Source organism: Danio rerio, chromosome 5 (assembly GCF_052040795.2).
Source record: "Danio rerio strain M-AB ecotype USA chromosome 5, GRCz13ab, whole genome shotgun sequence".
NCBI classification, from domain to species: Eukaryota; Metazoa; Chordata; class Actinopteri; order Cypriniformes; family Danionidae; genus Danio; species Danio rerio.
In genome coordinates, this window is record NC_141025.1 from 9743546 (window position 1) to 9757308 (window position 13763).

General features: G+C 33.7%; 3 protein-coding genes across 4 annotated transcripts in view; 2 read left to right on the forward strand and 1 right to left on the reverse strand.

Annotated features, from left to right (window-relative positions):
* LOC147843842 (uncharacterized) overlaps nt 1-13763 on the forward strand; it is a 321661-nt gene that overhangs the window by 273715 nt on the left and 34183 nt on the right. The window lies entirely within an intron of this gene.
* On the reverse strand, nt 1330-4668 carry LOC100002472 (uncharacterized). 2 transcript variants are annotated; one of them, XM_087253276.1, is made up of 5 exons: nt 4411-4518; nt 4257-4332; nt 4137-4181; nt 3678-3710; nt 1330-1883 (listed from the first exon to the last, which is right to left on the reverse strand). In XM_087253276.1, exons 2-5 carry the CDS (start codon nt 4317-4319, stop codon nt 1527-1529), a joined length of 498 nt encoding a protein of 165 aa, XP_087109402.1. In that variant the 5' UTR covers nt 4320-4332; nt 4411-4518; the 3' UTR covers nt 1330-1526. The 2 variants fall into 2 exon arrangements, 1 of the variants encoding a protein (XP_087109402.1); XR_015490805.1 differs by lacking the exon at nt 3678-3710 and having other exon boundaries at nt 4411-4668.
* On the forward strand, nt 5325-12444 carry si:ch211-155m12.1. Its single transcript, NM_001089416.1, is given in 4 exon segments — nt 5325-5635; nt 7609-7675; nt 7759-7815; nt 11132-12444. Coding segments are annotated over 3 exon segments (789 nt in total). The 5' UTR covers nt 5325-5635; nt 7609-7621; the 3' UTR covers nt 11810-12444.

Below are 13763 nucleotides of genomic sequence, written 5' to 3' on the forward strand. Positions count from 1 at the left end.
GGCAACAGTTGTGATGACTACTGGTTTGCGGCGCACTAAACTTAACTAGACTCTGGATGGAAAATAAAGAAAAGAAGCTATCAGAGATGGGAATGTCTGAGCCGTGCGATTAAACCATTTCGTCTGGGTCCCCGCCTGCTCCCTGGAGTCCTCTGGGTTCAAGCCTTTCTCTGGCCTGAGGTTTCTGGGTCTCTGGGGTTTCTGCTTTCTTGGGGGTTTCATCAGTCCTCGTCACTACCGGTGTGCCCCAGGGTTCAGTTTTGGGTCCGCTTTTATTTATCATCTATCTTCTTCCACTTGGTTATATTTAGCTGTTATTCTCACCAAGGCTGCAGCTATTTCATTGCTGTAAAACGGTCATATTTTGCATTATTATTATTATGGTTTAGAGAGTCGACGTGATCACAAAAATGAATTTTCATATTCTTTCACGCTTATTTTCAGTTCTTTTTTCCAAAATTTTAAACCATGCTTTGGAGATTATTATATAATATAAATATATAAATAGCCAATGGAGAAAGATGCAAATTTAAATAATAGCTATAAAGACCCAATTTATACTGTGGAAAATGCAATATATATATATATATACACAACAGTTCTGTCCGGTTCTCAAATCTGATTGGCTGATAGCCGTGGGATATTCTGCAATATCAGAACTCCTACAGCCTCTTTACCCTTTATGTATTACTCCGCCGACATTCAGCCAGCAAAAAGCAGACACTACAGACATAAAATGTAAAAGATGCACGCTCATTAAATATTATATCTATTTTTAGTTACATTTATTTATTTTATATTTATTTGTTTATTATTATTATTATTATTATAACTTATTCCCATGAACTCGATAGGGTTTCTGTGCCTCCTGGACCCCAAACCCCTGTGTGTATGTATGTACAGTATATATATATATATATATATATATATATATATTTTTTTTTTTTATTATTTATTTTTTTTTTTTATCATGTCATTTTAAAGTATATATTAATATTTTAAGATTTTTTTTCTACTGTTAATGTATTTACACATTAATTTTAATTTATATTTAATCCAAATTCAGACAGACATTTAGATTTATTATTGTTGTTATTATTATTAATGATGCTTGATTTGGTTTATTTTAGTTTTTGTTTACTTTATTAATTGAATATTATTTCTGTTTTTATTAGCATTTATCTATTTTAGTTTAGATTTATTTATTATTATTATTATTATTATTATTATTATTATTATTATTATTTACTTTAAACATTCTCACAGACCCCCAAGGCTTTCTGTGCCTCCCGGACCCCAAACCCCTGCTCTAAATGATTAGACAGAAACTTGATTACTAATATTTAATATTTCCATGATTGTTTCACTCAACACCAGTCCGAACATTAATTTGAGAACAAAAAAAGAATACATTAAAAATATTATCAAACATATTAAACAATCTATTAAATTCAAGTTTAGTTCACAATCAAGTCATGTTTTATGTGATAGCTGAAAGTGATGATTGGGCTCCAGAAAGATGCTCCTCATCCAACAGCAATGGCTGTGGTTTGGGGTCTGGCTGTCGGGGAGACTGTGGTGGGACTCGGGACTCTGTCCACTACGATAATGGGGGGTTGCACTGCCACAGATGGCCTGAAGGGGAATAAGCGTGGACCAGGGTGTGGATATCGATGTAGGTATGGATATCGATGTAGATGTGAATGCAAATATGGGGGTAGATAGGGATTTGGATACCGAAATGGGTAGAAACCAGGTGAATATGGGCGTATGATACTTGGAGAAATGTTGGGCGTAAGTTGCATTCCAGGAAACTGATCCGTAGGCATGAGGAAAACAAATGGAAAGCCTGATTGACCTGGACGCATTGGTTGATATAAGTCCTGAAAACACAATATATTGACTGATTAACAGAGTTGAGGTAAACCAATGTATATTTTACATACATGTGTATATAAAGTGTATTAAATGAATAGTTTGCCTATTTTTTCACACTCAGGCAAAACAAGATATCATGCATAGGAAAAGAAAACTCCACTGGCTTTCATTTTAAAAACCAAAATGTACTAAGCAAGTAAATTTTTTCATCACTGATCAAAATGTTTTTTGTGTTCAACAGTAGAAAGAAATGTAAACAGGTTTGGAACTAGTGGAGGGCAAGTAAATGATGACAAAATTTTCATTTTTAGGTGAATTATTACTTCAACAAAACCATATTAACTGTTTATTATAGCTAATCAAGACAAATCCTTCTTGAAATCACAGAAACCAGACATTAGTGCTAATGGTTTCCACTACAATCACCATTCCAACTGCACAATCAAATCTGAGCCATCAAAACCAATAGATTTTACATACTTCCCTGTTAAAATAGTTATGTTAAAAATACTCCAACATAAAACCCAACTATAGGTTATTATAACACTTTCCCAACTATGGGTTATTTTAACCCAAAGGGATTAGGTTATATAATTAAACCAAATGCATTAGGTCATTTTGAATAAAGGTTATTTTTTCCGTTCTGGTACTATCGCTACTATGACTAGTACTACTAATAATTTTATAATTATGGCTGTGTAAATAAATAACATGCAGTTTTTAAAAATATTGAAAAGGCTTTATTACCATTACATTTTAGTTCAAGATACTTGAGGGTTTTTATCCGTTTAATATAGATCGGCTATGAAGCGTGCGCTTGCATCATCAGTAATAAGAGTGCTGGTGAAAAAAATAGAAAAAACACGACACAGAGAGGTCATTGGATAAAAAAATAACAATATTTTCGCGTTATAGCTTAATAATTTTATAATGCAAAAACAACATTACGTATGAATGTTAATGCTGCTGTTCTGTGTCAGTAAAGTTTGTTGAAATGTAAAGTTTGTAACCCAACTGGTTGAGTTATTAAACAAGTAATCTAATAAAGGTAAAAAAAAACAACAACAAAGCACCAAATATTTTTAACTCAACCATTGGGTTAAAAAAATAACTCCAACGTTTTTTTATAGTGTGTTTTGGCCAGCCTGATCTCACAAGAAATCGTAAGTAATTTACGTTTTGTCAGTTTAGTGGCTAATATGTACGAATCTGTACGAGTTTAGTCGTACAAAATTGTACGATTTTAAAAAGGAGGCGTGGCACCTAACCTCACCCCTAAACTCAAACGTCATTGGGGGATGAGCAAATCGTACTAAATTGTATAAATTAGATTGAATTCATACGGATTAGCCACTAAGTACAAAAGTTACGAATTGCCATGAGATTGCATTGGTTTTGGCACACATCCCTGTTTAAAAAAAAATCTGCTTAAACTAGCCTATAAGCTGGTTGGCTGGTTTTAGCCAGTCAAGGGGTTTTGGGAGCCTTTAAACAAAGGAGCCTTGTTTAAGCTGGACATAGCTGGTTTTGGATATGCTCCCAGCCTAGCTATGCTGGTCAAGCTAGTTGGTCATTTCCCAGCCTGACCAGCTAAAACCAGGCTGAAATGGCCAAAACCACTCTAAAAACAGGCTGGTCGACTAGCTAAAACCAGCCTATGCTGGTTTAAGAATTCTTTTTTTTCAGCAGGAATTCTATTAAGATCAGTTTGTTGCATGCCACTATAATAGCAAAAAAACAAAAACAACAAATACATTGGTTCAATTAAAACACCATTTCAATGTTTTTTTTTTTTTTACCTCAGCAGGGATGACAGAGGTGAGAAACATCATCTAATCATAGAAACATATTTAAACAGTCTTTAAATCACAAGCGTTGAGGTAATTAAACCACATTTATTAAAAGTTTGACTACGAAGTAGTTGGCTAGAATTTATGGAGGCATGTGACTAGCATAATTCATTTCGAAATGTAATATGCAAAATGGCAATGCAATGTGTTAAATGGTGATGTATTCCTGCATTTCAATTTGCATTTTCCAAGACATATCTGCAATGTTTGGTGCAGAATTAAAATTCAACTACATCGTTTGGATTTCTCATTTCAAACACGGTTTTAATATGGAAATTGTCAAATTTAACAGACAGCCTATGAGGTGAGGTGTCGATTATAAAGCGATTTATACATAAAAATGATTCTTTGATAATATTTATTTCCTTTGCATTTTCCCTGAACAAGCCTAGATTTGGAAGTGATTACCTCTATACTCATATCTCTAGTCCTCCTGCTCCTGGTTTTCTCCACCTATATAAAAACAGACATAATCCATTCAGTCTTATATATGTTATTTTTGCGTTATATAATATTTTATTAACTCACTGGAGCAGCCAGATTGAGACAGACTGCAGTCAGGAGATAGTAAACGAAGATTAAAGTTGCCATAGCTGATTCTGCCCTGCAAAATTTGATCCGTGACCCCGAAGGCAAGTAAACATATAAATGTTTTCAGATATAGATTACTATTTTCACTTACCTGTTTCTCGTTTTCACATCCCAACAACTTCTGCTGTTAATACTATGCTATTCCACAAGCTTTAGTTTTTATACGGCAACCTTTTGTCATTCACCCAATAAAACTTGTGGTAATTGCCCATAATTGCATGCTGTGGATTTGATAATTTGGCTTTTAATCTTTTAAATCGCTCTAGATGGTTTTAAATTAATTAAAGAGTTTGAGAGGTGGAGAAATCCCTCGCCACACTGATCTGTGACACCTCCCTCAAGTATCTGCAACATTTCACAATCATTTTTTGATGAACAAACTTTGTATAAGGCTTAGCAGCAGATTGAATATTGTACAAAACAGAGTGATATATCTATACAAAACACTGAAAAATGGCTTAAAATAACATGTTTATGTGTGTATTTTCTACCAAAACCGCTTATTATCAAACCGCGACGCCATTATATTTTTCTTAAAGGGGCAGTTCACCTCAAAATACGAAATCTGTCATAAATTACTCCTACATACCTGTTTGAGGTTACTATAACACAGATTAAGATATACTTGAAGTTATATATAATAAATGAAGATACATTAATATCGACTTCCATAATAAATGTATCCTGTGAATATCAAAAGGTGCATTTTCCCGCCATTTTGTCAGAATATCTTGTTTCCTTGTTAACAGAAGAAATAAATTCTTAAATGTGTACAACCAAGTGAGTGTGTGTAAGTAAATAACAAGGAAACTTTAATTTCTGGGTGAATTATCACTTTAAAGAGCATCAAAACCTAATAAAATAGCTATTATTAACCGATGATCATCTTTAATGTTTGATTTCAGGTGTGTTTCCAGGGTGTTTTCCTCTAATTCTCCTCCCACAGTGAGTCAGTCGACTTGTTTGTGTGTCGTTTATATCTCTGCTCAATATATCTAAAGGACAAGACACTTGCGTAACATACCTAGACATGTAGTATTGCGCTACACACACATTGCATCATGTAATAATGATATTAAAACACATTTGGAAACCCATAACCGGGGTTTAATTATAAGGTATAGCAGTTTTTAGTGGTAAATGTGTTTAATATTGAGACATTCTGCAATTTTAGGGGACATTTGAAAAACAAACAGCACCGCTGATTGGATGAATCCCAATTTCTACAATGCTCAAAGGCCTTAAAAGCATCTTCAGCACCATCAATACACAAATCTTAGGGAGCTTCGCTTCAGCTTTTTACAAGAGATTTTGAGGTAAGGTATTTATCATTTTCTATGCATGTCATTATAATGTTGCTGATCATATTGGGAAAAATAAAATGTATTTAACAATAGAGTTTAATTGGCATTTGAGGTCAAAATATTAATGCAAATGTTTTGTTTGTTAAATAGCTTCTGTATTTAAAGGCTTTCACATGCATAATATCGATATTTTATTGCAGACGATAGTTTGATAATCAGATGGAAACATTCAATAAATGAATGAAAAATATGTATTAATCAGATCAGTTACAAACAAAATTAATTTAATAAATACTTTTAATAAAAAGGAAAAATTAACACATTTATAATAATGTAAATAAATTAAGGTGCTTTTTTAATAGCACCTTTGCGTTTAGAAATTATTTTTGCATTATTAATATATACAGTTGAAGTCAGAATTATTATCTCCCCTTTGAATTTTTTCCTTTTCAATATTTCCCAGATGATGTTTAGCAAGGAAATTTTCACAGTATGTCTGATAATATTTTTTCTTCTGGAATAAGTCTTATTTGTTTTATTTCAACTAGAAAAAAAGCAGTTTTTAATTTTTTAAAAACCATTTTAAGGTCAATATTATTAGCCCCTTTAGACTATATATTATTTTGATATATAGTCTACAGAACAAACCATCTTTATACAATAACTTATCTAATTACCCTAATCTGCCTAGTTAACCTAGTTAAGGCTTTAAATGTCACTTTAAGCTGTATAGAAGTGTCTGGAAAAATGTCTAGTCAAATATTATTTACTGTCATCATGGCTAAGATAAAATAAATCAGTTAGTAGAAATGAGTTTTTAAAACTGTTATGTTTAGAAATGTGTTGAAAACATCTTCTCTCTGTCAAACAGAAATTGGGTAAATAAATAAACAGGGGGGCTAATATTTCTGATTTCAACTGTATATATATTTATACAACAGTTCTGTCTGGTTCTTGATTCTGATTAGGCTGATAACCTTTGATGTTCTGCAATAACAGCTGTAAGAATGGGTTTTAACCACAGCGGTTTGAACTGTAGTTCTGCCGAATGACTAAAAAGCATGATGGTAAAAAAAACTGTACATTTCTAGTCAAACCATTCTTCTGCAATCTCATACCAAAAACAGAAATAAGGGCAGTATTAATAGCTATAAATGTGGGAGAGCGTTGATGTTATGTGATTGTATTGTATTGCAATATGGAACAATTAAATGTTGATGTTAAATTAAAAGTAATTCACAAATTCTTGAAAATGAGATGATTTAATGACAATAATTATTTATGGATACAGCTGAATTAATTACAAATAACTGTATAAAATGATCAAATATGAAATGATAAAACATATGATATTAATAGGACCCAGCCTAAATGTAAAATTAAAGTTACCAGAGGTAGAAGGTGAGACACGGGGAGGGAGAGAGAGACAAAGAGAGCAGGCCCAGAAGTTAGCCTGATTGCAGTAGAGTCAGAGACTCTTTCCTGACCATGTGACTAAAGCCCAAATGCTGACACATTCAAACGGACCAATCAACATGTGACCACATCATAAAACCCCCAAAGTCCACACAACAGGCCCTGATCTTATCAGTATCTGCCTTTGGAGTCAGTGTGGACCTTCTTGAGTCAAAAAGACATGTTTTGTCAAATAAACAAATGCACATGATAATTCAGCCTTTTACACAGCGCTCATACAGCCTCTTCACCCTTGTGTATTACTCCACCCACATAGAGTGACAGCAGATCAATAGACTCATTACAGATGGACAAATCTTGCAGTTGTTGGAAAACATCATGTACTTTTAAGGCTTTTTTTAAGCAAGAATGTAGTTGTTTAGATTGCAACTATGCAGTTTATATATTAGGACAGATTATTTATAAGGATAGTGTAAGCCTATTTAAAGTATTTATAATAAGCTGGTATTAATGTAAATTGCATGCTTTTTATTTGCATTTCAAGTTTTTCATATGTATATTCATTGCAGATATACTTGCATCATGAAGATAACAGTGCTGTTATTAAGCAACTTATTGTTGATAACTGCGGCACCAGTAAGTGTATATTTGATTGCGTTCATATTCAGCATACAGGAATGCCTATAATGGGTTTTAAAGGGCATGTGTTTGTCTCACAGGTGGATCAACACCATGAGATAGAAGCCAGATCTGCCAGTGAAGAGGACGGACAGGGGGTGAGTGTTTATTTGTGCATACATTTGACCTCATAACCCTGAAATTGATCATGTGCAAATGAAATAATGAAAACACTGTAAAACCGAACAGTCAATTTCATTAAAAGAGACTTATTACGCAAAAATTACTTTTATAAGGGTTTAAACACAGTTGTGTGGCAACAGTGTGTGAATGTAACCAGCCTCTAATAGTAAAGAAATCAATAAATGTATTTTTTATAATCACACTCAATAAAAACAACAGAAACACTTTGATTGACATTCTCTCCTTGTCCGTGTCATCAGAGGGGGAAAGCCCCGCCCATTAGTGACAGTCTCTCCTTCATTAGCATAAACAGCCCTGAGTGAGAAGCAACTGTCTGCCATTAGAGTTTTCACCATACGTGCTGAAGATAAGAGCTGCGTCCCAAATGGCGCACTTGTCATACCTGTCAACATTGGGATGTGAAAATAAGGGATATGCCCCCCCCACCCCCCGGCTCCTTTATAAAAATCCCCAAATTATTCATTTGGAGCTGTATCATTGAAAATAAACAGTTAAATGCTCAGTATTATGTTTTATTTTTATTATTATTATTATCATTAGCCGTTTATTCACTGTATAACTCTCACATTTTGATTAAAGAGCAACGAATGAATCTCTTATTGATTTAGATTTATTTTTTTTTGCGTGATTACATTAAATAACAGGTGTCACTTTAAAAATGCACACATCTAATGTTATAATGAAAGCATTCGACTGCTTTCCTAACTTGTGTTTGAAAAAAAAAAACACCATTATCGACATTATTAGATGGTATTATTATTAATTATGTGTATATATCTGTTTAAAAACGCACCCAAAAGCCAGGATTTTGCTCCGCTTCAAATCGCGTGTACAGAATCCGTTTGGGAAACATCGTCTATTTAACACTATGCAGCGCGTCAGCTGACAGTCATGCACCATTATATGACTGTTTTGAGGACTGCATAGGAGGGGTGACGGCACTTGTAATAAAAAGGAAGGGAATCGCGCCGTTTTTATATTCATTTCAAAGTGTTTTCTCGCCTAAACAAAGCAAAAGCACAGAACAGACTGTTTGGCAGTGTAGGATGCGTATAGGGAGGCTTGGCTTTTTAATGTCTATTTGCCAGAAAGACTAAAAATACGGGAGAAATACGGGAAAATACCTTTACAAGATGATGGTGGCATTTTCATTTAAAATTTTAGCTCCATCAACTGTTTTTAAAGCAATCCAACAAAGCAAAATGATAACATTTTCCAAAATTTTCAAATATTTTTTGTTATTATTGGCAATATGCTTTAATCTTATAAAACATCTGAGTCAAATCGCTGCAAACTCTAATGTGGAAGTGAGGAATAAGGCATGAATATTAGCAGTGGCGCATACATAACAATGTTACTTTCGTCTCCACAGGAACTCTTGCCATTTAAACCTGATTCACTTTTAAACTGAAAAACTCAGACATTTCAGACTCAAGAATGTGTTATTGCACTAAATAACCTGTAGATTGATCATTAGTGTGACAAATGAAAAGAGAAACACAACTTGTAATAAGGAAAAAACAATTACAATAATTTACTTTTTGCACTTAAAAACTGAAATTCTGACCTAATCAGCTGATCTTTGGCAGCTTCATCAAGAGTTGAATGCAGAATGTGCTGTTATAGCCTGCAAATCAAATGTTAACTTAATTCAGGGATTCCCAAACGTTTTTATTCCAGGACCCACCTAGGCAAGTAATTCAATCTCAAGACCCACCATAATATTTTTATATGGAAAAATGGGTAAAAAAAAATGTATCCATTCAAAGCAGTCAAAAATCTATGGTGTGTGGCTTTTTGGATTTTGCGATTTGATATGCACAAGATGAGGCACAAAGTGCTTTTTGTGGGATGCTGGCCGTAACTGTGATTATTTTTTGTTGAAAAAGATACTCCTCTTTTTTTCATAAGAGAATATGATGATCAAGCCACTTGATTATGATCAAGCCCTGTCACATCGCAGTAAATTCCACTGCTAGTGTATAGTCATAAGAAACTAAATAGTTTTTTGATCGACTACAAGCTGGGAAAACGTCAGATGAATATGCCAATGCAATTAATATTATAGCTGAATAGATCTAATATTTACACATTTGCTTGTGGAAGGAATGATGGGGGTAGTTACATTACTATTACGATTTTCCATAACATCTATACCCTTCCATAACATTAGGTGACGTTAAACCTAACAGATAGCACTATAGCTATTTATTGATTAGCAATCTGTCAACGTTGGGATGTAAAAAATATTGGACAACAAATAGCTTCAAATGATAGAATACATAGCAAACATTAGAAAATATTGACAATAACATAAAAGGTTTAGCCTATTAAAATCAATGGCCTATCCAGAAATTAAATAAAGCTATAAAATCTACTTCACTTTTAATTGTATTTGCATATTAATTAAAGTTACCATAGTTATTTAGTGAAGAGAAGCAAATGAACTTCTCATTGTGTTTGGCTTTATAACAGGTGTTAATGTAAGAATGCACAGATCTATAATGAAGCATTCCACTACTTTAGTAACTGTTTGTGCTCATTTAAGAGAAAATTAGTTGTGTTTAAAATAAAGCACGCATGACGGAGCAAAAAACTAAAAAAATAAATAAAATAAGCACTTTTCCGACGGTCCTTTACTGAGAGCTCCGCTCAGCGCGAGCTCTGTCGGCTAAACGCAGATTGCGAGGGCTCAAACGGAGCAGTGCTTGTAATGTCAAGCTAAAAAAAGAAAAAGACAGCTGTGAAATATAACCAGCTTTGTCTTTTTGTAGGAAACACACTTTAGATCTTTTTAGGGTAAGAGGTTTTTGAGTTATTGCCATCAATCGTACTGGTTTTGATTCACCGCAATGTAGCTGCAGCTATGTGACGTTGCGCGACCGAACTTTGTTCACTGTGCGACCCACTAGAGAACCACAGTTTGAAAACCTCTGACCTAATCAACCTAGTTAACCCTTTAAATGTCACTTTAAGCTGTATAGAAGTGTCTTAACAATATCTAGTCAAATATTATTTACTGTCATCATGGCAAAGATAAAATAAATCAGTTATTAGGGATGAGTTATTAAAACTATTATGTTTGACGATATCTTCTCTCCGTTAAACAGAAATTGGTGTAAAAGAATAAACAAGGGGGCGAATAATTTTGACTTTAACTGTATTTGGACTTTAAATGTATGTTAAGCTGCTTTGACAGAATCTACATTGTAAAAGCGCTCAAGAAATGAATATGAATTGACTCGAATGCATTCCCTTTTCCCTCTATAGGCATTGCAAGCCTTGCTAACTGAGATGAGAGACACTCTAGCGAACGTCAACAAACCTCCAATCACTAACCCGACCACAAAACCAACAGGTCTGCAAGAGCTTCCTCCGCAGGTCCAGACTTCATACGTGCTCAATCCTCTACCGTTCAACCCCAGCCCTCCTGCAGACCCCAAACCAGCCCCGCAGGCCCCCGTCCCACAGATTAACCTTTTTATCTCTGGTGCTCCCCAGCAGGACAGACCGGTGGCTGCAGAAACTCCCAAACCAGCGCCTCTACAGCAGTTAATGCTTGCTAATGCAGAGCCAGTCCCCGCCATCCAAAACCCAGCTCAGGTCATGACTCTTCCAGCCCAATATGGCCCCGTCCTGCCCCAGAATGCAATGGTTATGCCAGCTAATAATCTTCCTCAGGCATATCCAAATATAGGGCGTCCTCTTCAGAGTTCTGCATTACTCGGTCCTCATGTCAGCCCATATTTTCAGCCTTTCAACTTTCAGCACTTAAATCCTCTCCTGGGTTCTCAAGGTTTTGGTTCGTACCCTTTTTATCCTCCACCGACGTATTATCATCATCATCATCACAATCCCTACTTCCCAAACTACGGCATGCCTAATGTGGCCATTACACCTCCTATTATATTTCGGGAGCGTGGGCAGCCTGCTACCACACAGGGGTAGTTTTTTAAACCCCGATTCAAAATATTAAAGGTGCTTTATTAGTGTTGGTGCTTCAGTATAGATTAGGCATGGGCTGGTATAAGATTCTGACGGTATGATAACCTTGGATAAAAATATCACTGTTTCACGATTTTGTGATTACTGCCCTAAAATAGATTCTTTTTAAGTGTCTGGATAAAAAACAACTACTTTTTTTCTCCTTTGAACACAATATATTTTATTTTTAGAGACATTTATAATATTTTGGAGCAGTAAACATGCCAGGCTAATTAATTAAGATGAATCATTGACTTCTGCTGTCATCATTAGTTTTAAAAAACACTGATTTCTTTACAGTTTAATTTGGATATCTTTTCTGCCGCAAATATTTTTGTCCTTAAAATTATTTTTAAAATCGTACACATATGTTACGAATGGTATAGGAGAAAATTTTGGCAGTTTTGAAACCTTGACTTTTCCAAACTGCGATATACCTTGAAAACGGTTATCGTGGAGAGTATGGTCTGGTCCAAAAATAAATAAATAAAAGATTCTTAATTTAATTTATATTTAATATTATATATAATATATATTATATTTGTCTATCATCTTATTTTAAATACACACACACACACACACACATATATGTATATATATATATATGTGTTTGTGTGTGTGTGTGTGTGTGTGTTTAAAATAAGATGATAGACAAATAAATAAATAAATTAAAAATGCATTTTAAATATTCTCTTTTTTTGTTGCTGTTTTTACATTTTTCGCATTGATGCTTCAGTGGAGATTATGTTACTGAGGGTTATTACAAGACTTTTGAACTTTTATGACTGACTAATAAATAAATAAATAAAGTAACTAAACTCAATAAATAAACAATTATATTGTAATCAATGTCAAGTTCACCATATGTCTCCTTAGCCAATAAACGGTAAAGAATTGTTCACTGAAAGATTCATCAATGTAAAAACCTGTATTTTTAAGAGTGCAACATTGAATGAGAAATTCAGTAGATGGAAAGATTTCAAACAAAAAGATGGGACTTTTGTTTTTGTTTTAGTGTGTTATTGGATCTATATTCTGCAGCTGTAAAGTGGTTGCAATCTAGCCTATAAAAAGAAAAATGTTTTAATTATTCTAAATAGGGTTTTATTATATTTAAACATTCTTCGCAGTATGAAACAAATGGTGCTTTGATGGTTATTTAGATTATTTTCGGGTGCAAATAAAGTGGCCTCACTGTGAAAACCCCAGGTTTGGTTCTTCCTAACACCTTTATGGTCTTTTATCAGCATTTATGCAAGTATTATTTTGTATTTTTTCATTTAGTTCAATTGTATCAACAAATCTTTTAAATCTATGTCATTTTCTGTTTCATTTTCTGTTGTGCACTTTGCATGAAATGTGCTGCAGTATATAAATATTTCAGCCTGGCCTCTCCATGTAATGTTTGCCAATATAAAACTCAATAAAAATGAAATTAAATTAATTTAAAAGTCTTTGAAATCCCTTTTTTACATCCTAAAATTATGTTTTAATTATGCATAATATGTTTTACTTGTGCATAAAACAGATAATATCACAATTTCCTGTATAAACAACCTATTTAAATGAATATTTAGAAAATATTTGTGTTCTTATTAATTTGTTTTTTGCTTTGCTTTCCCCCCCCCCCATTCATTTATTCTAATCAAAAAAGTTTTTTTATTTATTTATTTGAATTTATTTAATTTAGTTTTTTTAAGTAATTTTTTGGATAATTTTGTACATTCATTCATTCATTTTTCTACGGCTTAGTCTCTATTTCAGAGCTTGCCACCGTGGAATGAATCGACAACTATTCTAGCAAATGTTTTACCCTGCAGATGCCCTTCTAGCCGCAAGCCAGTATTGGAAAACACCCATACACTCGTATTCACAAACACTCATACACTACGGCCAATTTTATTCCTTCGTTCATTTT